The sequence below is a fragment of the Cygnus atratus genome, chromosome 17 (genome assembly GCF_013377495.2).
Source record: "Cygnus atratus isolate AKBS03 ecotype Queensland, Australia chromosome 17, CAtr_DNAZoo_HiC_assembly, whole genome shotgun sequence".
NCBI classification, from domain to species: Eukaryota; Metazoa; Chordata; class Aves; order Anseriformes; family Anatidae; genus Cygnus; species Cygnus atratus.
Window position 1 is genome coordinate 11,870,270 of NC_066378.1, and position 21,330 is coordinate 11,891,599.

Here is a 21,330-nt window from a genome sequence, read left to right on the forward strand (position 1 = left end):
TTCTCCCCGCTGCAGAATTAGGCACTACTGGAGATGAATACTCTAGAGCTGTCATTGATACAGTAGAGCACATATTGGGTGGATCTGTTATACCACTGCCTTCAAATCTGTGAAATACAGTTGTTATGTTTACAGGAGTGGTTCACCACAACAGAAGTAAAGCAGCCACAGAAAAGAACATTAGGACAGCATCATTGCTTGCGCCTTCAAAATAATCAGCTCAGCTTGCTTGTGAACTAGCAGCTGGAAACCGTTATACTATTACAGTGTCTGCTCCGCTGGTACTATTGCCAGGGTAGGCGCAGACCTCAGTTCTGTACTTCAGCATCTGGGACTGACAGGATTATTTCTGACTCTGGATATACTTGTGGCAGCATTTCAGTCTGAAGAGCATTTGTCACATCTCCAGGTTTACTCACAAACCTCTACTCTGAAATAACTGCTTCAGGAAAAAAATGCTGAACAGCTTTCACCCAAAGGAAAAAAAAAAAAAAATCACCAGAAGATAAACAGGTTGATGAAAAATGTATTTGGCTTATGAAGCCAAAAAGCCATACAGCCCAAGTCAACATCCTACATTCAGGTCATGCTCCTCCCAAAGCCCCTCTGTTTTGCTGAATAAGCAGGCCATGCTTTCCTGACTGGGGTTTCCCCACTGCACGGTACCTTTAATGACTTCTGCAGTATTCCAATTGGGAAGCCCTCGGTAGGGTCAGTAGTCAGCCAGAGGCGAAAGTCTGGGTGAGGTTTTGTAATTTTCTCCAGGGCCTTTTCCAGAGTGACAAGCCACCTCACCAAAAGGTGACAGTTCTGCAACATCAGCCACTCTCCACTAACTGCCACGTTCTCCAGCATCTGCAGAGCAATCTTAAGAGAGAGAAAGAAAGACCCGTCTGTTAGTAACTCTCCCTTTATCCTGCAAGCAAACCGGCTCTAATGGATTAGCGCAACAGATTTCTTCCTGCTAGCAGGCGATCAGAGCCTAGGAAGTGGTGTCTAAGCGAAGCTAATTGGAACTCTCCCACTGAACAAAAATACAGCAAATTCAGTCAGCTGCTAAGCTGTGACCACAACCAAAAAGAAAGCTACAAGAAAGACAGAAAGAGCAGCAGGATCCTGTTTATGGACACTGTTTTCCAATCAACTCATGTCCTTACACAGAGACCGGGTCACCGATTAACCTTTGAAAGGCTGCAGAGCAATGTCTTCAGCTCAACTATTTTCTAACATGAAAACCTCATTCTGAACGTAGCCTAACCAAACCCATAAAATCAGCCTAACAGCCAAATGCTCTCTCACACATTACAGGAAAGCATTATTCCCAGGCTGGCATATTGTACGCTATGTCTGAAGCGCAAAGAAACTCCATTTTAAATGGAGCAGGCCTTTGGAAAGGAAATTTGGACAGGCCCGTGACAATAACAGCATGATATGCCATTCTCACACTAACTCACCGCCCACAGAATGTCCCAACCTCCCACTGAACTTACCTTTTCCTGGCCTTGTCCCATGGCTAGAAATTTCAGTCTGTCCCCTCCGAAGCCTGTCCTCTCAGCCAGTTTCATGAGGTCACTAATGGGATCAGAGCCAGGACTTAAGATAAAAACAACTGGTGAGTAGGGACTGCTCTGCTCAAAGATAGCTTCAAAGCTGATCACAGGGGGCTGCACATACCTGGTAGGAAAAGAAGCACAATAAGCTGCTCTACAAAAAAGTAGCCATCATGTGTAAAAGATGACTCTTAAACAGACATCAACATTCATAGCAGACTACATAGAAATGGAACAGAGACAAAACATGCTCTACTGTTTAGACAAAGTATACAAACCAGTTACATAATTGATTACAACTCCAGTTCTGTGTGAAATACCTGAACAGTAGTATTCTGATTTAAAATGAGGGTAACTTACCTCTCACTCATTGTCCGAGTAACATAGTTTGTTACTGCCCGATATACCCGGTCCACTCGGAAACACCGCAAAAGTAGGAGTTTCTGAAAGTCTGAGAGACTGTTTTGGTACTGCATGGGGAACGGCATCTGCTCCAGAGCATCTGTGTCATACCACTGGCAAGAAAAGGTGGGAGACAATGCAGACAGATCAAATGGATCTATCAATGAAATTACTAGGAAAAGCAGAGCAAAGCTATTTGATTGAGTAAGGGCTAAGAGACTCAAGGAGAACGAAGAAATTCAACCAGCTGCAAAGAAATATTGAAAGATTTTACACTTTTTTCAACATGAAGCATTCAAGTCCAGAAACATATCTGTACTTTAATTTTATGACAAGTAATTCTCTTAAGATATAGAAAACAGCAACAAACAGTATTAACAGATTGCCTACAGAAAGACTTCTTATAAAGCAAGAAGACATGGAATGAAACTGAAGGCAGAACAAAGGAAAGCCTTTGTTTGTAACTAGCCTATAAAACTCATTTCCACAAGAAGATCAAAGTACAATTTAGCAGTACAAAAACAACAGCGAAATATTGACTGTTGAAATCTGACAGCAAAAATTCCACTGACTCGAATGGCACAAAGAACTCATCTAAGGCATTTGACTGGAAAATAAAATATGTGCAATATATCAGAGACAATTTTGGGGGGGTTGTCATTTAAATAAGAGCCCTAATTCTTCTGGAAATAAGCCAATCACTGAGTTCAAGAAGAAAAGGAAGGCCTTGACAGAAAAAGCCAGTGGTGACATGCCTCCTACAGAGTCCTATGGCACATTGCATCATACTTGAACATTTAATTCCAGAAGAAAAACAAGGAGAGAGAACAGGATTGCAGAAAAGCACGTACATTTTTCCATACATCTGGATTTTTTTCCACATCATCTGGAAGAGATTCAAATTGCTCAGGAAATAGTTCAGACAAGCGAATTAGGTCTTCCCAGCCTTGATCTGGAAGCCAAGTGAACGGTTTCTTTCGTGTACTCTTCTCCAGGGAAATATTGCCTAGTCACATTCAGAAACCAGAGTGACTGTCCATGGCATAAATTCTCCAATACATGACCACACATATAGTCCCACTGCACAGAGGAACCATTTGGAAATTTGTCTCTGGAAGCACTATGAGATTAAACCGGTCTGCTAAAGTAAATATGCCATTTCACAAGTGCTTGCAAAAGCCAAAGTTGTATCTTCTCTAACATTTCTAAAATTATTCATAAAAAGTTAGAACAAGACATTATTTTCTCAGGTAACATTCTAATTGTCCATGGCTAATACAAGATTTGTCAACAACTGTAAGTGAAAACAGACTAGTCTCTTCACTGTTTAACAAATTCAAAAAAAAGTAAAAATCCACAATTTGTGTAAACCAACATATTTCAGCTGACTTCAGGTGCTAGCTCTCACAGCAAATCATATCTAGACAAAATCTACCTTTGAAAGATCTCCTAGCTATCACCACATATAGCTCTACATTTATACATATAAATATTCATGTTACCTTTTAAAAAGAAGTCAAGTTCTTCTTGTGGAACTCTGTCATCAGCTTGCTCTATCTTGATAGTCATATTAAAGGAGAATAATAACTTGTGCTTCTCAAACAAGCCTACATTAAAAGGAGAATATTTTCAAAAATATGGTGCTAAAACGTGGAACGGGAGCAATCTTTAAATCTACATCCTGCCTCTCGTCACCCCACAAAGATCTGGGTGATCAAAGATAGGGCTTTGGGTCAGGCTTACAGAAGTATGGACCAGCTACGTGTTTGGAATCAAAATGGCATCTGAGAAATATCCGGGAATGCGAGATCCATAACAGCAATTTGCCATTTGTAAATCCATTAATTAAAGCATTTTTTTAGGTTATATTTGTAACATGCATAGTTTCTTCAAACACAAATGGAAGTAGCAAGAGTAAACCAGGAACAATGCTGAGATCTGAACAGTAGTGAATTTGTTTGTGTTTGGTAATTTGCCTCTAATGTAAACCAACTGAAAGCATGGTTTTACCAAGCATTTGAACACCACAGCATCACTAAATTGCACTAACCTGTGCAGCCATAGTTATAGGTGTTAAAAGTCAATGCATCCATGATGTTTTCTAACCTCTTCAGAAGAATAGGACTGGGCATGGATTTCCGAAGAGAGAGTCCAAAAACATCTAAGAAGGAGACCAGGGAGTACTGATACATGATGTTGACGACTGACATTTCAGACAAAACGGAGAATAAAATGGCTCCCCTCCTGGCAGCTGGTCTGTAGCCATCTCGAAGCCGATCAATATCCACTGCTGTTGTCGCAGCCAGATTAAGTTTTTCGATCACCTAGCCATATATAGATATTATGCTATGCACATGTAATTAACACACGGGTCCATAATGTATATAACATGTCACAATAAGCAAAGCTATTCTGTGGCTAAGCCATGTTGAAATAATAATGGTGAACATTTAGCACCTAAAAATATTGCATGTAATGGCATGCATTAAAACCATATGAACACCAGGAGGCAAGATACTAAAGACTAGTAACATCCATATATTAACTTACTTTTAAAAAGACTATATTTGTGTAAAAATGCAAGTCATCTTTAAATCATAGATTTAAAGATTTTTAAATACTGTAGCAAAATTTCTCTTAGAGTAAGGCAAACAGGACTCTGTGGAGAAATAAGGGCTAGTTATCTTACATGTCCCCTTATAGTCTGAGGAGTAAAAAAGACACTGCTGAGCCACAGTCCCCATCCAACTGGAGCCATATCTACTAAGTAAAAAGAATCATGCCCTACCAGTGCCTGCCTCTCTCTGTTGACTATATAGGGAATCTAGGCAAGTAACCCTAAAGAAGAAGTATGAACTGTAAAAATCAAAAGTTAGAATAAACGAGTCCCACCTTGTATTTTTATGGAAAGTAAAGGCAAAGATTAACACAGAATCATGGAAATAGTGTGGGACAAACCCTCTGGGGATGTTTAGTCCAACTTTCTGCACAGTACTGGACTATCACCACCACTAGATCAGGTCAGCTGTGGTTTTGCCCAGCTGACCTGATCTAGCGGTGCAAACCTCCAAGGACAGAGATTCGACATCCTCTCTGAATAACAAATATCTTCATTTTTCATTTCAGATCTGATACAATCCAACATGAAGATTGTTTCAGAGCTGAAAGAAATACATCACAAACCCTTTGATTTAGAACTATAAAGAACCATTACTTTGGTCCTTATAAGGACTTTCCTGAAGGTAGGATTTGTTTCTCTGATGCAAAAAAATACTGCCCAATACTGAAAGATGCAACAAACTCATAAGATTTCTTCATTGCTTTCAAACTAGTTCCTAGCTTCAAGGATGAAAGAAGATGAAGCACAATGAAAATGAAAGAAGTTCTATAAACAGATATCCTTCCCAAAAAAAACAGAGCTGGTACCTCAGTAGCTTTGGATTTCGTCTCTTCCAGGGTTTGCACCAAGTCTAAGTTGTCCAACATGTTTCCCGTAGAAGATGTCAGCTCCCGAAGGAGAGAGTCTTCCAGATCTTTCAGCAAGTTCCTGTTGTCACTTGTCTCCTGGATGAGATGTTCCCTCTGTTCTTCCAATTCCCTTCTTTCAAAACCCGTAATGACACTGAGCAACTGATCCTCTAGGCCTTTTAGTGTAACTACAGATAGAACGCAGCGCACACAGGTTTTTTTGTTTGTTTTTGGTTGTTCTTTTTGTTGTTTTTTTAAATAAGGACAGCCTTTAGACAGTTCATTTCATCTTAATCATCTCATAAAACTACAGCAATACAACGGAGTGATCTGGTTAGTAATTGTATATATTGATTCTACCAATGCATCCTAACCTGGCAGATCTAAGAACAGATGTTTAGCTACGTTTCAAATTAAGAGAGAGAAGTGAGAAGAATTCTATATTAAGTCATATGATAAGTATAAGGGAGACCATGAAATTTCAGAGTTTTGTTGTCATTTCAGATAACCACACAGGCCCTAAACTTGCACTACAGCATAATCACTACTTTGTTACTAAACACACACTATTGCTTACCTGTATAATTGATAACCATAGCTTTGCCAAACACAGAGGGAGTATACTTTGGGTTTGCTAATTTGGTGTTCAGGTACAATCTAAAATTACTGTCATAGTCAACCTCTTTGTCACCCAGGACAATGAATGTTCGCCCCTGTGCAACTTTGATATTCTTCTCTAAGACATTGTCTATCATAGGATCAATGTATTCATCAACACCATGCAGCAAGAAAGGATTTCCGTACTTTATGGCAAGTTCTAGCTGTTTAAGGAAATCTGGGTCATTAAAGGAAGCCATCTGCAAGAGAATAATGGGAAGATATGCAAACAGGACTGATTCAATTTTCTGAACACCGTTATTTTTACAATAGCTGCCAGCACTAATGAAGATTGCTCTATGTTGCTCTTTGCCTTTACTCTTATAAATGATATAAACTACACTGGTACAGAACAGTAAAAATGCTCTTTTTTCTGATCAGTTGAGAGTGACTTCCATTTGGAGAATTATTCTTCCAACTATGCCTCTGACTGTGTTATTGTCCTACATGAAAACTCCATCCTGGAGCTGAGATAGAACACAAGCAACACCAGCCTTTTGGTTATATTATTTTTCTTGTACTGAGGCTGTCCAAAATCCCCAAAAAATCATCAGTCCCAAGGACTTGAAGGTCATGTGAACAGGGATAACTCCCTATCCATTTCAGAGACACAATAGTCACCACATTTGTCTGTATATAACTGCATAATTGTTCCCCATTCAAGGTAACAAGTACTGATGAAGCTTTTAAAACAACAAGTAAAGAGGTGAAATGTTTATCTTTACCCTCAGGTTATTTTTTTCTTCCTTCTTCTTAATCCAATTTAACGCCTGTTGTTGTGGGTCAATACAGAGTGGGAAGCGGCTTGCATATGTTGTCAGGATGCCATTCTGGACGGAGAGCTCATCTGGAGGCAATCCTTGGGAAACCCACCTGGGAAGGCAATGGATCAAAGACTAAGCTGGAATGAAAATTTGAGTGGAGAGCAGGACATTTCAGTAGTCAGTAAAATTATGCAATCCATTGAGCATAGTATTAGAAACACAAGCAAACATATAATGTATGGGATTGCAAGAGCAGCGTCAAAACTCGAACTGACTCATTGTCTGAGTCATTTGTAACTACACCACTCAAAACACCAACTGTTGTATTTGCTGAAGAGTCTTACAGCAGTCGAAATATGGGTTACCTGGGCATGCATTTATTTCCAAATTCACTGAATTCAATGAAAAGACTCCTATTAGGCCTTGAGTTGAACATATATTATAGGTAACTCACAAAAAAAAAATTGAAAAGGTATTATATGTGTGCAGGTTCAGTGAATGTCCTTGGAACATAGAGAACAATGGTCTGTTATAGCAAATAGCCTCTGCTAACCAGGAAAAAAAAAAAGTCTCCTTCCTTGCCATGTTTGAGGCATGAAAGTAAAATGCTCTCTTCTCTAGAATGGCTGTGCACTTCCATCCACAATGCCAATTCTATGCTACAGATTCAGATCCAGACTCCCACTTTATGATTTCACATACAGTAGTCATTGGACTTCTTTACTGGACGTACCTGCTAACCTCCACTTCATCAGTCAGAAGGCTTTCTAGCCTAAATGGTTGACTGAGAGGGATCTCTCGTGAAAGGACATCTTCTTGCCACACTTGATAAATCATTTCATTACGAAACTCCCAGTTGAATGCTCCTTCGTAGCTCAGAAAGGCAGCACAGAGCAGACAGTCTCCAAGCAACTTCAACTTTCGTGTTTTGTAGTCCTCTAATTCTTTTGCCCACCTGATAGAAAAATAAGGGAATCCTGGGTGAGTTTGTACCAGGGGGATGGGGATTATGTGCATTAACTGCTGCTAATTTAGCTGCAAATTGAGACAGCCCTGAAACTTACAGTCAGTATTTCTCTCATTATTGTGATGGCATCAGACACTGAGTTGGTCTGAACCTTCTCCTTTTTAATCTTAGTTCACCTTTCTCTTCTGCATTAAAAATTGTTGTTACTATTTTTCAAGGTCTCATGAATATTAGTTAGAATGGATATTAACTCTTCACAGAAAAAAAAAAAATCACGGGAAGAGGCATTTCCAAAAATGTCTCCGTTTGATATATTTTATTCCTGGCACATGGCCCTCTGATGTCAAGAACAATCCTCTTTGAATCTAGACTTACCTCTCGTTCTCAGATCTCAAGCCAAAGATGAGTTTGTCAGCAGCTTCTAATCTCCTCTGCATAATCTCTGCTTCTTCTTGTAACTGTTGCTTTTCTTTTATTGCCTCTTGATATTTGTCCCCCAAAGCTTTAAGCTCTTCCTGAATTGTAGCTAGTTCTGCCTTTATCTTTTCCAGTTCCCGCTTACTTAAGTAATAATTCCGTTCTAGCCTCGCCACCTACATTAAGAAGGAAATATAAGAGTATCAGAGGAGAGAAAGGCTTTTGAGAGAAATCTTAAATTCTCAGATTTCTTTTGGCTATCTCATGTATTTTAAAGCATCCTGGTAATAAACAGTATAAGTCAAAATAACTGGCACAGTTTTTCACCCACCTCCCCCCATCCTAAATATATATATTGTGGTCTGAAACTGCAGTTGCAAAGCAGATAGATCTCCTAAACTAGATCTTTCAACACATAAGGTATATTAAGCATGTAAGCAGTCCTACCAACACCTGGTAGGTCTGCAAGACTATTACCCTGTACAAAAAGGGAGGTCTGTCTGCTCAGTAACAATGACCTCAAAAATTGTGAGGCCCATCATCTAGTGAATATAGTTTATCAGTAGTTAGATGCATATAAAGAGCTTGTCTTGAAGAAATTTTCCGACATCATCTTCTGGACATTAGATTTCCTTTGGTAACACAGCTAAGTTTCCAGTCTTTTTTTTAAAAAAAAAAAAAAAGTTAATAGAAAGGTCTGTGCTCAAGGGGCATGGATATTGTGTACTACTGAGCTCTACTCTGTCCAAATGCCATTCATTTTGAAGTATGGTTTTAGTAGACAGTTAAAAACTGTGCTTTTCTAACCATGTTAGATTACCAAATGCCACCTGACCAAATTCCTCCACCTTCTTCAAGCAATGGAGTGGATGGGAACCCATACCACAGCATCTCAGCACAACAAACACAGCAGTTTATCACTGAATATCACATTCCTCACCCCTACTGCAATATTTATAAACACCTCTTTTTAAGCACTTCAAAGAGTTCTTAAATGGGGCTGTCTGTGAAATTTCTGAGTGTTATTTTTCTAATTACAATCATGTTTCGTCCTCCTCAGAGTTTGAATCCATACACTCTACCTTCTCTCTCTTCGGCTTGACTTCTCTAACTACATCACAGTAGCTCATCACTGCTTCAACAAACTTTAACATTCCCAGGCCTGCTCTGCTAACAAGTTCCATTTCAGTGGCAGTAGTATTAAGATTCTTTAACAGAGCTAAATGGGCAAAAACAAAAATATTGAAAGTGAGTTAATTATACTGCAGAAATCCTCAAAGAAATAAGGTTTCCATACCAGCAATATTGAGCAATAATATGACAGAAAATATGAAACATTTGTCAGAATATTAAAGAGACTCTGAACTTAAGATGAAGGTACCGGGCTAGAACAATACCAAAAAAATACTGCTAGTGATTTCTCAAGTTCTTTCTCCAAAAAAGGAGTGCATACAGGAGTTGTTAAGCATATCTCAGTATCATGGTTTATTTTCTCCACAGAAGTGAGATGCCATTTTGTTGAAAGAATCAAATTCACCTCTTAATGGAGCTATGGATTACAACTTTGGGAGCGTCTGCAAAGTTTGGCCAATAAGCTTTACATATCGCTTATCTTCTTCCACTGTGTACATATCACATCTTAATTGTAACCACGTGGATGAGGTTGTAATGCTACTTTCTAAATATCTAAAAGCAAACAGGGGGCCTGCTCAGCTGTCCTGTTTGTTTCTTGCCTGCTCTAAACCAAAGTGTATGAGACCCTAGCTAAGGCACAAACTGGATGTAACACAGAGAAGAAGGTGTTTGTACTCTGAAAAATCCAGTAATGCCAACAGCACAACATCTGTAGCACCCCAGACATGGGTGTCCCTTTGCACAAAGTGAATCCTACCCTTCCAAAGAACACCAGAAGGATTGCCACTGACACAGCTAACCACGTTAACAAGTTACTACATTCATTCCAAGTACACAGGTCAGTTACTTACCTCGGATAGATTTCACTTGGTTCTGAGAAATTCCATCAAAGTTTATATCCATCAGGGATCGCAGGAAATTTGCCTCTGACATCATTCCCTTGGCTGTCTTCCAGTCTAATTCTTTGTACCCTCTCATTATAAGAACACATTCCAAGACAGCTTGCACCTGTTTGGGGGGTTTTGCAAACGATCTAGAAAACAGGTGAAGGAGATAATAGAGGAGACAAAGCACATGATGCCAAACGTGCTTGCCATTAAGACTGCCATCACAATACAACAACAGCTAGTACATAAGACATCCTACGCAAAGTGAAAAACATAATCCAGCGCAGACAAGAAACAAATAACTAGATATGAGCTCAAAACCGATTGTTGTATTTGGGCAATTTGATCAATAACAGACTAAAGGATTTCAGCAGTGGAAGGCCTAAAACCCTGATCCGTATTTTTCCCTAGGGCAGTGAGGCAGCTGTCCTTTGGGAGGAGCAGTACAGGATGAATCCACAGATCTACTAGAAAAAATAAAATAAACAAGCGTGACAGGGAGTGGAAAGCTGTTACTATTTCTGGGAGAGCCAAGGACTGGATGTACTTTCATATGTGTCCCCAAATACAAGGTGTACTATAAAAACAAAGGAGGAAGTAATTCAGCAGAGAAGTATACTTTGATGCTATCAAAGCATCCCTGAAAAGTAACTGTTATGTGTTCCTACTCATGCAGAACAAAAACAGAGGAGGAATGAAGGGGTTTGGACAGCCACTGCTCGAGCAGAAACCAAAGCAGTCTCCAGTGCATCAGACACAGGGTAGAAATTACAGAGAAGACATCAAATGAAGGACAGGAAGAACAGGCTTCAGGGGACGTCCTGGGCTAGGAGTCAGGAGATTCTGTTGTGTCTGCTCCTGGACAACTGATGTCCTGACCTTTACCCACACACTGTGAATATGAGGAAGGTGAAGCTAAAGTTCAGACCCTACAAACAAGGGTCTCCCAGTGAATTTCCAAGAGTTTATGCTACTGTATATCCAAATGAATCACCTGATCTCAGTAACATCAGACTTGTCAAGCTTCTGCAGCTCCAGTTTGGCAGCTTCTAAAACAGGCATGACTTCAGCCAAAGCGGTCTCAGCTGCCATCTTCTCCATAGCAATAATCCTATTCTGTTCCTGTATCTCCGCAGCTTTTTCTTCAGCCAGTTTTTTCTTCTCCTCAGCTATGAATTGTAAAAGCAGGACCATAACTGGATTATTCAAAATTTGTGTGCAGAACATGTACAAATATAGATGTGCTCTTGGCTGAAAATCAGAAATTACCATCAACTCAGTACCCTTTACTGCTAGCCTGCCAATGTTTACAGGGCTCCATCCATCATCAGTCTAGGAACACTGTTAGTGTTCCACACAAAGCATACATAATGTCTTTTCCTCCTATGCTTCCCTCTGTCTTTCCTCTAAAAGCAATTTTCTGAATGACAAGGTCCCTTTCTTGCTAATTTCTCTTTCCCACATTACACCCTATACCTTGGTAAGGGAAGACAAGTGCAGGACACAGTAGTTAGGTGTGCAAAGCAATGGCAATCTGAGTACGATACAGGACCTACTCTTCTAGCAAGATACTAAATCAGCACAGACAGAACAAGAGGGTCATCTCCAGAAGCAGTCTGAGCTCTTAGAGTGTCTTCTGACCCAACACAGACTATGTAAGCCTTGCTTAGCCTGTGGGACTCTTCAGTATTTGTAAACCACCTACCTACTTCTGTGTTTGCCGAAATCTCTTGTAACAAAGCCTCACAAGCAGCTGACTTTTCTGCTAACACAATCCTTTGCTCCGCAAGTTTCTTGTTCAGCTCAACCAGCTGTATACTAGCTTCTTTCAGTTTATCTAAGCCCCCATCCAGCCTTTTACATTGTGCTAGTGAGGAAAAAAAGAGAGAAATATTACTGATTCATTGGCATTATTGCACAGCAATAGACAATGTCATGGAAGGTAAATACACTTATAGGTGCACTTCGTAGCAGGGCAACCTCAGTTGTGAAAGGAAAATCACTGTGAGAGATTTTTTGTTTCCTAAACCTCTCAACCAAGATGGTGTTAATGTCACCTGAGCTGCCGCATAGTGGCCCGGCACCACAACTTATTTTTCCTACTACACTGTCGATGTTTTATCCTTTTCACATATTTCAGTGCCCACAGGAGTATGAGTAAGAATTGCTGCTTGAGGAAGAATGTGAAACCCTGAGCTAGGCTGAGCTGATATTAAATCTAATCACTCTTTCCCAAGCAGAGGAGTGTCTGGTTTGGAAACTCTGGCTCAGGTTCATCCACAAAAGACTTTGGGAAAAACATACCAGTAGACAGATTACGAACATTCATATATGGCCAGGATATTGGTCCAATGTCAAAAACTGACGTCAGCACAGCATTTGAGATAGTATAGATAACATTATTTTTGCATAATGTGGGTAATATGTAGGATTTTCACCCATTTTCACCACATTTCACTATTTTATTTTATTTTTAATATTTAAATCATTTATCAAAAAGGAGAAAACAGCTACACAGCCTTACCTGAAATGAACTCATTTTTCTCCTCCAACAATTTTGAATAAGTATGGATAAAATCAAGGTAATTCTTTGGTGTAACATGGTTGCTACGTCTCAATTTCTGCAGAAACCTCTTGCTAAAATCCCCTACCGATTCATGTACCATGACCATGTGCTCAACCACCGGCTTGGAAATCTCTGCTGGAACACGTGTGTTACTTCCTAAAATTGGGCCAAGAAAATAAAAACAAATCAGACTTTTTTTAAGAGTATGTCAATTACCATCTTCCTTCTTTAACATACATTTAAGCCAGGCGAAAAAAAAAAAAAAAGAAAGAAAAAAAAAGTCTGCTTTCTGGAGCAAAAAGCAAGGCCAAGACAGAGTTCAGAAGAGAACACAGGCCTCCTGGTAGCAGGTAGCCAGGTCACATTGTCTCCGGAGTTGGGAGACTGAATTTCACCAATTTTTTAAAATCTAATTGAGTAGGAAAATTGCATCCAAAAACATTTTTGACCAGGATTTTGCATTACCCATGTAGACTTACAATAGCAGTGACAATGGGAAAATGAGACCTACAACAACTTTAAAGTAAAGAACACATTTCTTAGGCTAGCCCAAGTGTTAAGGAGTTAAAATACTGACACTTCACATACCTACAAATGATTTTGCAACTGCAAACAAGGCTTGGGGGGGCCAGGGCAAGAACCAATCAATACCAGTATTGTTGACAAGACCTTAAAATAAAAGCATAATGTTACCTGAAACAATTCCTTTGTAAAACTAGACTTTAATCTGCCAGATTGTCCTGTGCTTCATTTGCATAAAGAATTTGCAGGATCTGTCTTATTTGACTCCTACTTAGGAACAATAATTATCACAAAGCCAATGCTTCTATTTTGATAGTAAACAGTCAACTTTGCATCTGTGTCCTGCTAACACTATCATACTGTTCTTTAGACTGTAACATTCTGCAGGATACAGTCAAGAGCAGCAACTAGATATTTTAATATCTGGGCTGGGATTCCCACCAGTACCCCTCATTCATGGGGCTCCTGTCTCTGAGGACTCCTTTCAGCCACCTGTTATACAGCAATGTCCACCTCGCTCAGGTGGTTTTTCTCTCAGCAGGTGTCCCTCTCATCCTGCTCTTCTTTTGCTTTTGGATACACAAATGTTTCACTTACCACCATCCTAGTTTCATAATGATTTGATACGATGCATTCCTCTGTAAGTACAGAAGAGAGGCTGCAGACATAGGCTGCCTGTATACTTCCAGGTCAATGAAGATGACTAATTGATTTCTAACCATTCAGCTGGAAAATGAACTGATCTGGTAAATGTTAATCAATAATACACACTGATATGTGGTAATTAACTGGAAAAAAATTACCCAAGTGTCTAATCATGAAACCTGCTCTTCTTAGCTTTAGTTGCCATAAAGTGTGAGTGCCTACTGGAGATTTTCTCTTGCCTGCAAACCTGTGTTTCACAGGGAAGGGACTAACCAGTGTATACAATTAATACCTGGGAAATTTCTGCACCACATTCTCAGATTGTCCCCAACTGGGGACATTCCCAGGACAATATGAAGGTTGCTTGTACATTTGTTTACAAAATATTGCCAGACACTCTCTTTAGCTGGATTCACACCAGCTTTAGTAGCTTCATCTCCAATCTGACTCATTATGGTGTCTTTTTCATCATCTGGAAAAAGGGCTGGCACCATTCCTGGAACATAAGGACAGAAGAATGCTAGTGAGAACAACCTGTAACCATAGTGCTGGGGACAGAGAAGATGAGAAACTAGAGTCACAGGTTTTAAACTTAGTTCAGCAAAAATGATTCTGGGCAGTTTTGGATGAACCTATTAATCTCTCCTCCTTCTCCATCCCAGGCCACTACGGAAAATAGAGTAAGTATTTAGGATGATGCAAGGGGATTTAGAGGAAGAATTAATTTGGTTTTGTTTGGGCTTCAGCAACATAAACAAAATGTCACAAGAACACAAAACATTTTTAACTCTGCAGAGGAAATCATCATTAGTGTCTGCAAACCATCAATTCACATTTTCATTCTCTCAGTCACATGGTAATATTGCATAAATTACCTAATGACTGCCATACACAGAATGGAACATGGAGAACTACACAAAGGAAAGGGTTGAGATTTAATACATCTCCTTTCAAATCAGACTCTGTAGGAACTTATATAGGGAGGGTGGTCACACAGTGCCAGCTGCTGCTCATTTTCAGCTGCTGTATACAATAAAAGATACTAAATAGTATTATAGTTTAGAATATACGTATAAGCAGTTGTTGCATTTCAGGCAAATGCAATTCCAAAGCAAATGAGAGAAAAGGTGGGCTTGTGACTAAATGCAACTGAAGATGTAGTCCAGTCTTGGAAGAAATCTGAGACTCCTGCAACACTAGGATCAGTGTGAACGAACCCTTATAGCCTTCCCAGATGCATATAAATGACAGTAAGACCATGTGAAAAAGCCATCATTAAGGCCAAGATAATTCCAGGTAGTACTGAAAGGTGCAACTAACAAAAGCAGCAGAGGACACAGGGTGAAACTGTAATAGCTGGACCAAGGGTGCACACAAGATTACAATTCACAAGCATACTAATTGGCAGTAATTCAGGCTGCCTGTGTCACCTGAAGTTAACATGTTATTGATGAGTTCCAAGAAACTCTCCTCTGCTACGTGGGCATCTGTAAACAAGAAGACCATTGACTTGTTCTCGATACCCAGCTTCTGATACAAATTTTTCAAGTCTTCTCGGAAGTTATTTTCTCTGTATCCTCGACTCAAGATGATCTCAAATACCTAAGGATGCAAACATATACTGAGAAGACAAAGATGGATGCAAGACATGATGGTGACTACGAAACTCAATTTTAATTAGATTGGATCAAAGGTTTTGGTTTATATACTAACTTCATTAAATGTGTAAGTATCAAAAAAATTAAGTGCTACATTCTTTTTAAACAACTACATTTGTACAGCCCTGCAGGATCGCACTTCCAAAATTTGATTGCACTTTGCATTCACCCTCCTTTTTTGTTCTTCCCTTCCAAGCCAACAGCCTCTGTAAGAGGGAGGAACATTTCCTATCTAAAATATTACAGTATCAATCACAGCAGGGTTCCTGCCTAGATCATCCACTGTCTAGACCTGCAAGCAATGTTTTTCTCTTCACAGGGAAGAGATGTCAGCCTGACTGTATCTTGACTGACTTTCTCTTCCTAACCCCCTTCAATTTAATCCTGATTCCAGTATTGCTTTCCTTTTCTTCTTTCACTGCAAAGATGCACAGTCACTAACCTCACATCCAGCTGTAAAGGCAGCCAATCTTGTAAGAGACTGCTTTCCTGAGCCTCCCACTCCTATAAGCAGGGCATGGCCACGATCCATCCGCATGATGCGATGCACATGGATTAAGTGTTCCAAAGCATCATCAAAAAGGACTAGATTCATTTTAATATTAACTTCATTATATTCTTCCAAAATCTCCTGTAGAGAAAGGTGGTCAGAATGTTACTAGGAAACCTAGGAAACAATAAATAATTTTAATAAAATAACAATCTATTTTGCAGCATTACTGCTTCAAAAGATCATCAGGGAAAAGAAACAGTTGGAACGCACAGCCAACTCCATAGATGATCCTCAATTTTCATTACTCCAGACCACAGAAGGGGGTGGAGGGTTGTTCTTCTATGCTCACTGCTGCAATGTGCACATAGAAGAAGAGAATTCTTACTGTTTGAGGCAGGCTCCAGCACACTCTGCATGCAGAGAGACAAAATCATGCACAGTTCCAAGCTGAAGCACACTACCTGAAAGAGAGCTTTTGCCGCATCATAGTCTTGGATATCTTCATAAATACGAGGCTCTCCTTCACTCAGTGCCATTCTGAAATCTCCAAAAAGAATAGGATCCCTCATGGCCTGTTCCAATTCATCTCTGAAATTCTCTTCGATCAGTTTTTTTATATGGCCTTGTACCTTCAAATAAATGAAATTAGTCAGGCAACCTAACAAAGCAGGTACAATACAACAAAGCAGGTATTTCTAGGTCCAGGAACACTCAGAAGGGTGACACTGATAATGCAGAGTCTTTGCTCAAACACTGACTGATTTCAAGGGAATAGTATGTCACCAGAAGATCCACAGACCACAGCCTCCTATTGTTTATGTTCTATGATATAAAATGATCTAATAGGAAGTTCAGAAACCATTCAAGTCAATGGACTGAAGACGTTTAAGACAAAAAAGGACAAACCTGATTAAAAAAAATATGTTATATTTGTATTAATATTATATTAATGAATGTTCTTTTCAGCATTCATATTGATGTCTTATCACCAAGATTTCTCACAAATCTCGCAAATCTGAATTAAGTGTAGAAATACAGAAAAGCTGCAATATAATTACCCTGATTTGTGAAAATTGATCTGGAAATCTGTCATTGTATGTTATAGGAAAAAGTTTTAAGCTGAAAAATCTGAAGCCACCTAAGTCTACTTCTTTTTATCTAAGCAAGTTGCTTTGCAAGTAGCTTACATGCAAGTAAACTTTACCCAAATCCTTTCCTAATCCTCAAGCTATAAAACTGGCGTAATTCTCTCCTGATTTAATGTTTAATGCTTAATTCTCTCATCTTGATTTAGTTTGGAGCATTTTAGAGTTCCGTAACGACGAAAATTGAGTAAATGAAACTTAGCTCTTACCTCTCTTTTTCCGACCTGTTTGTAAAGTCACATTCTGATAGAATCCTTCGTAAAGGAAAATACTGATTTGAAGCAGGAGTGATTTCCTGAGATTTCTCCTGCACAGCTCTCACACTTTGGCACCTGTGCCACTGCTAACCAACCTTCCTGGACAGGCAAACCCAGTCACACTTTGTTTTCCTTCAGCAGATCTGCTCGCTTAGTCTGCCACGGTAACTTTATTTTAGAAACGAAAACTCCTCATACCAAGTTTTAAATTAATCGAGCAACATAGTGTTTAGACAAATCTGCATTATGAGTGCAAGACTGGAATGCAACAGTTGGTAATACTGCTTTACAGGTGGTAATACTGCTTAGTTGCCACAGTAATACTCAGTGACTACTAAAAAAATGAAGGAAATTACTCACCAATGCTTTGTCTGTTTCATTAGTCAGCCTATCATGGAAAACCCTCAGGCACTCATTTCTCCAAACTCTCACCATCTGGGTGACTGTTTGAAACCTGCATTAACATCAAAATATCAAACTGCACCAAACAAACTGATAGGATTCCTAAGGCCACAGAGTTAGTAACATTGACTGAAGTCTGGGCTTTTTTTAAAAAACCTCTTTTGGTATTGTTCTCTTCATAAGAATGAAAAAATAGTTTGCATTATTACCTCCAGATATCTTACTTAAGAAAGACTAATGTATCAATATTTGTCATCAGTAGTAATATCACAATTTAGGATGTTCCTAAACATCTTCTCATTTTGCTGAAAGTTTAAAGAAAAGTGACAAAATGTGATTGATTTCTCATACTACCAAGCTGCCTCATTTTCACCCGGCCTCATCCCATATAAATAGGTTTACGACCACTGAAGGTAATTTTTATATTCCTACCTCTCTGGGGTTGTAAGAGTAAGTCCATTATAGACCCTGGAAAGATCCCGTAGGTTGAAAATGTAATGGAATTTGGAAGGAGTAGGGGGTAGGTCACAGACAATCATTTTATAAAGCTTCAAAGTACAGTCTGTCATCCTCTCAGAGATTTCTGATACAGACTCATTAAACACCTGCAAACATGAGAAAGAAGAGATGTTTTCATGCAACTGTCCAGACAAAACTGAATACTATCAAACATATTCTGCTTTCTAGCTTTTAACCCTACTTGGCATATTTCAAGTAACTAAGGGCAAATATTTTTAGAAATTCATATTCCTGTGCAGTATTAACATTCTGAAGTTAAATGTTTTGGGCAGGGTCCATCTTCACTCCCAAGCTTGCACAGTGCTGAAAATAACATCATACTCCGTGACTGGGATTTTTTACAGCACTTCCATTGGAGAAAAAATAAACTGCTCTCTTCTAACTTGATGTTGCAGTTCACTTGCATAGTAATGCAGTCTACTGCATTACATTGAATTTTTCACTGTCATTTGGGATAGACTTTGCTGACCTTTGTGTATTTGGTTATAGGAACCACAACCAATTGATTCACTGGTTTCAACCTATGAAAAGTACCAGTTTTACAAATTACCTCCTTACTTGAAAATTCACATATTATTCAAGAATTTATCTACAAATTGTAAACAAATCTCTTGAAAAATACAAGAAGGGAAAAGTTTGCATGGGATTCTAAATAAACAGGAAATAACAGATGATTTCAGGTTTTGTGACAATACAGAAATAAATGTCTACTTCAAAATTATTAACATGTTAAGCAATCGTTTAAAAAGTGAAATTACCGCAGTGTGGCCTTTTAGGATGGAGGTATAGATCAAATTCAGTGATTGCTCAGAAGGGAAAGGTATGTTAAAAACACTGAAGAGTGAGATGAATCGAGGGTCAACTTCATTCCGACCTCCTCCAGCTTTCCCCATGGCAGCAATAAAACCCAGGTCTCGGAGAATTTTACAGTTCATCTCCTTACCACGGTCATACAAGAAACCTTTTTCTAGTAGCAGCTTCAACAAGGCAATGGGTTGCTGTGTTCCATACTCATCAACCTTTGTAACAGAAAAGAGGCAAGATATTTTGAGCACAGTACATCACCATGCCAAATACTGCTATAAATGTGGAAACATTGTGCTCCCTACTCAAGAGAACATTACAAGGACTAAGTGACACTTTGTAAAGCTCTGACACTGATTGTGAATGTTCATTTCAATGTCTCGTATGGCAGAAGTGCCTCTTCTCCAAGATAAACTTCATACACGCATACTCTCCTGACCCATTTGCAAAGAGGAAGGCAAGATTTCTACAGGAGACAACCTGCAACCAGTATCAGGCCACAGAAAAATGATTTTATTGGCATAAAGAAGTGATCCAAAAGGAGATACTTTTTATATAGAAGACAAATATTGTAACAGACAGAAATACCTCATGCTGCTCACAAGTCCAACTGTTGCGAAGTTCCTAAGCTGAAATCCATTTATGCACTTACCACGAATCTCCTTGACTTGTAATACAAGATATTGTGTCTTCATACAGATGGATCTGTATATGAAGGCACCACAGCAGTGCCCCCCCAGATGTTTCTAAACTACCTTGCAAACCATTGGCAACTTACCCTTGGCATATTCATATCATCCATGAAAACAATGAGACGTTTTCCCATGGGAGGGCCGTAAGTGTCTTTAGTTCGTTTCTCTACATTTGTCTCTAGATTTCTCTGAATGTCCATTGATGTTGTACGAGAAGAGAAGTTAATCACTAGCAGCAGCTGCAAAGGGGCCGAAATGGTTAAGAATGGATTTTTACCTTTTTCTTTTTTTTTAACTGGATCATTCTAGAAAATATTTTTTGTGTTAAATTATTGGACATACAGGAAACACTCCTCTGGTCCAGTTATTCACTTTAATTACACGTGACAAAAAAAAAGTAAAATTCCTGTTCTTAAATCTTTGACAATATACATTTACTTTACTTTATAAAGTAACAAAACAAAACATTTCTGATCTTTAGGTATTCTCAAATCATCCACATACTTTGGGTCTGAGCTTGCAGTCAGATCTCTGAACCCATGGGAGGCTGAAGTTAATATTGCTACCCACAGGCTCAGGCTTCATAATGGAAATTTAACACAAGGACACAACATGAAAATGCAGCTTTACAAAAAAGGCAAAATGACTCATACATACATAAAGGTCTTTGTTCAGATTGTTTAGGAAGTTTTGTGTAGTTGCTGTTTTAGAAGTACCCGATTCACCTACAAGAACAACTGGGTGTTTTATTTTTACCATCTGTTCTAGCAACCAAGTAGTGCGTGTTGTCTCCACCGTAGGCACTGAAAAAGATTATGAATAGGACAGCAGGTTAAATTAAAATGCAGTATAGCTGGGGGATTTATATTTATAGAATAGTACTGTATCATACTCACCAAGTATTAATGTGCAGTTGCACAAAGACATAATATGAAATATCAATTCACTACCAATGTCGAAGAGAATTTTTAATTGCTTTACTACCTCTTTTCAGCTTTTATCATTGGGATCTTTTCTACTATTGATCTGTTAGAAAATAATTTTTCCTCCATATAGGAGGGCCATGGACTGGTTAAGCTCCATTTAATCCCTATTTCAAGGACATAATCAGGACTTATTTGGATCCTAAACATTTTCTCTGAACTCTACAGAGATTAATTTTGTTCTTTGTGAATAGCCTGCCATCAGGAGCAACGTCAGAGATCATACCATTATCTCTTGTGTCAGTGAAGTTAACCTTTGCTTGCTGAATCCTACTATAAAACGGTCTGGGTCAATTTGCCGTTAACTATGGAACGCACTTTTCACCATTACAGAGTGCTATAAGTAACAACCAATAATGGCCTTAAGAATGTAATTTTTATCTACTGAGCATCTGAAC

At 39.0% G+C, this 21,330-nt stretch overlaps 1 protein-coding gene across 1 annotated transcript in view; it reads right to left on the reverse strand.

Moving 5' to 3' along the window:
- The window catches only part of DNAH10 (dynein axonemal heavy chain 10), a 57,666-nt gene that overhangs the window by 6,130 nt on the left and 30,206 nt on the right, over positions 1 to 21,330 (reverse strand). Inside the window, 26 exon segments of the mRNA XM_050714284.1 lie at positions 667 to 867; positions 1,491 to 1,674; positions 1,911 to 2,065; positions 2,804 to 2,958; positions 3,455 to 3,559; positions 4,003 to 4,276; positions 5,379 to 5,608; positions 5,998 to 6,277; positions 6,803 to 6,950; positions 7,575 to 7,796; positions 8,184 to 8,401; positions 9,308 to 9,444; positions 10,211 to 10,392; positions 11,241 to 11,415; positions 11,952 to 12,113; positions 12,771 to 12,964; positions 13,397 to 13,481; positions 14,272 to 14,475; positions 15,410 to 15,581; positions 16,080 to 16,268; positions 16,592 to 16,759; positions 17,893 to 17,986; positions 18,367 to 18,539; positions 19,212 to 19,472; positions 20,036 to 20,178; positions 20,597 to 20,752. Coding sequence (XP_050570241.1) covers positions 667 to 867; positions 1,491 to 1,674; positions 1,911 to 2,065; positions 2,804 to 2,958; positions 3,455 to 3,559; positions 4,003 to 4,276; positions 5,379 to 5,608; positions 5,998 to 6,277; positions 6,803 to 6,950; positions 7,575 to 7,796; positions 8,184 to 8,401; positions 9,308 to 9,444; positions 10,211 to 10,392; positions 11,241 to 11,415; positions 11,952 to 12,113; positions 12,771 to 12,964; positions 13,397 to 13,481; positions 14,272 to 14,475; positions 15,410 to 15,581; positions 16,080 to 16,268; positions 16,592 to 16,759; positions 17,893 to 17,986; positions 18,367 to 18,539; positions 19,212 to 19,472; positions 20,036 to 20,178; positions 20,597 to 20,752 — 4,667 coding nt within the window.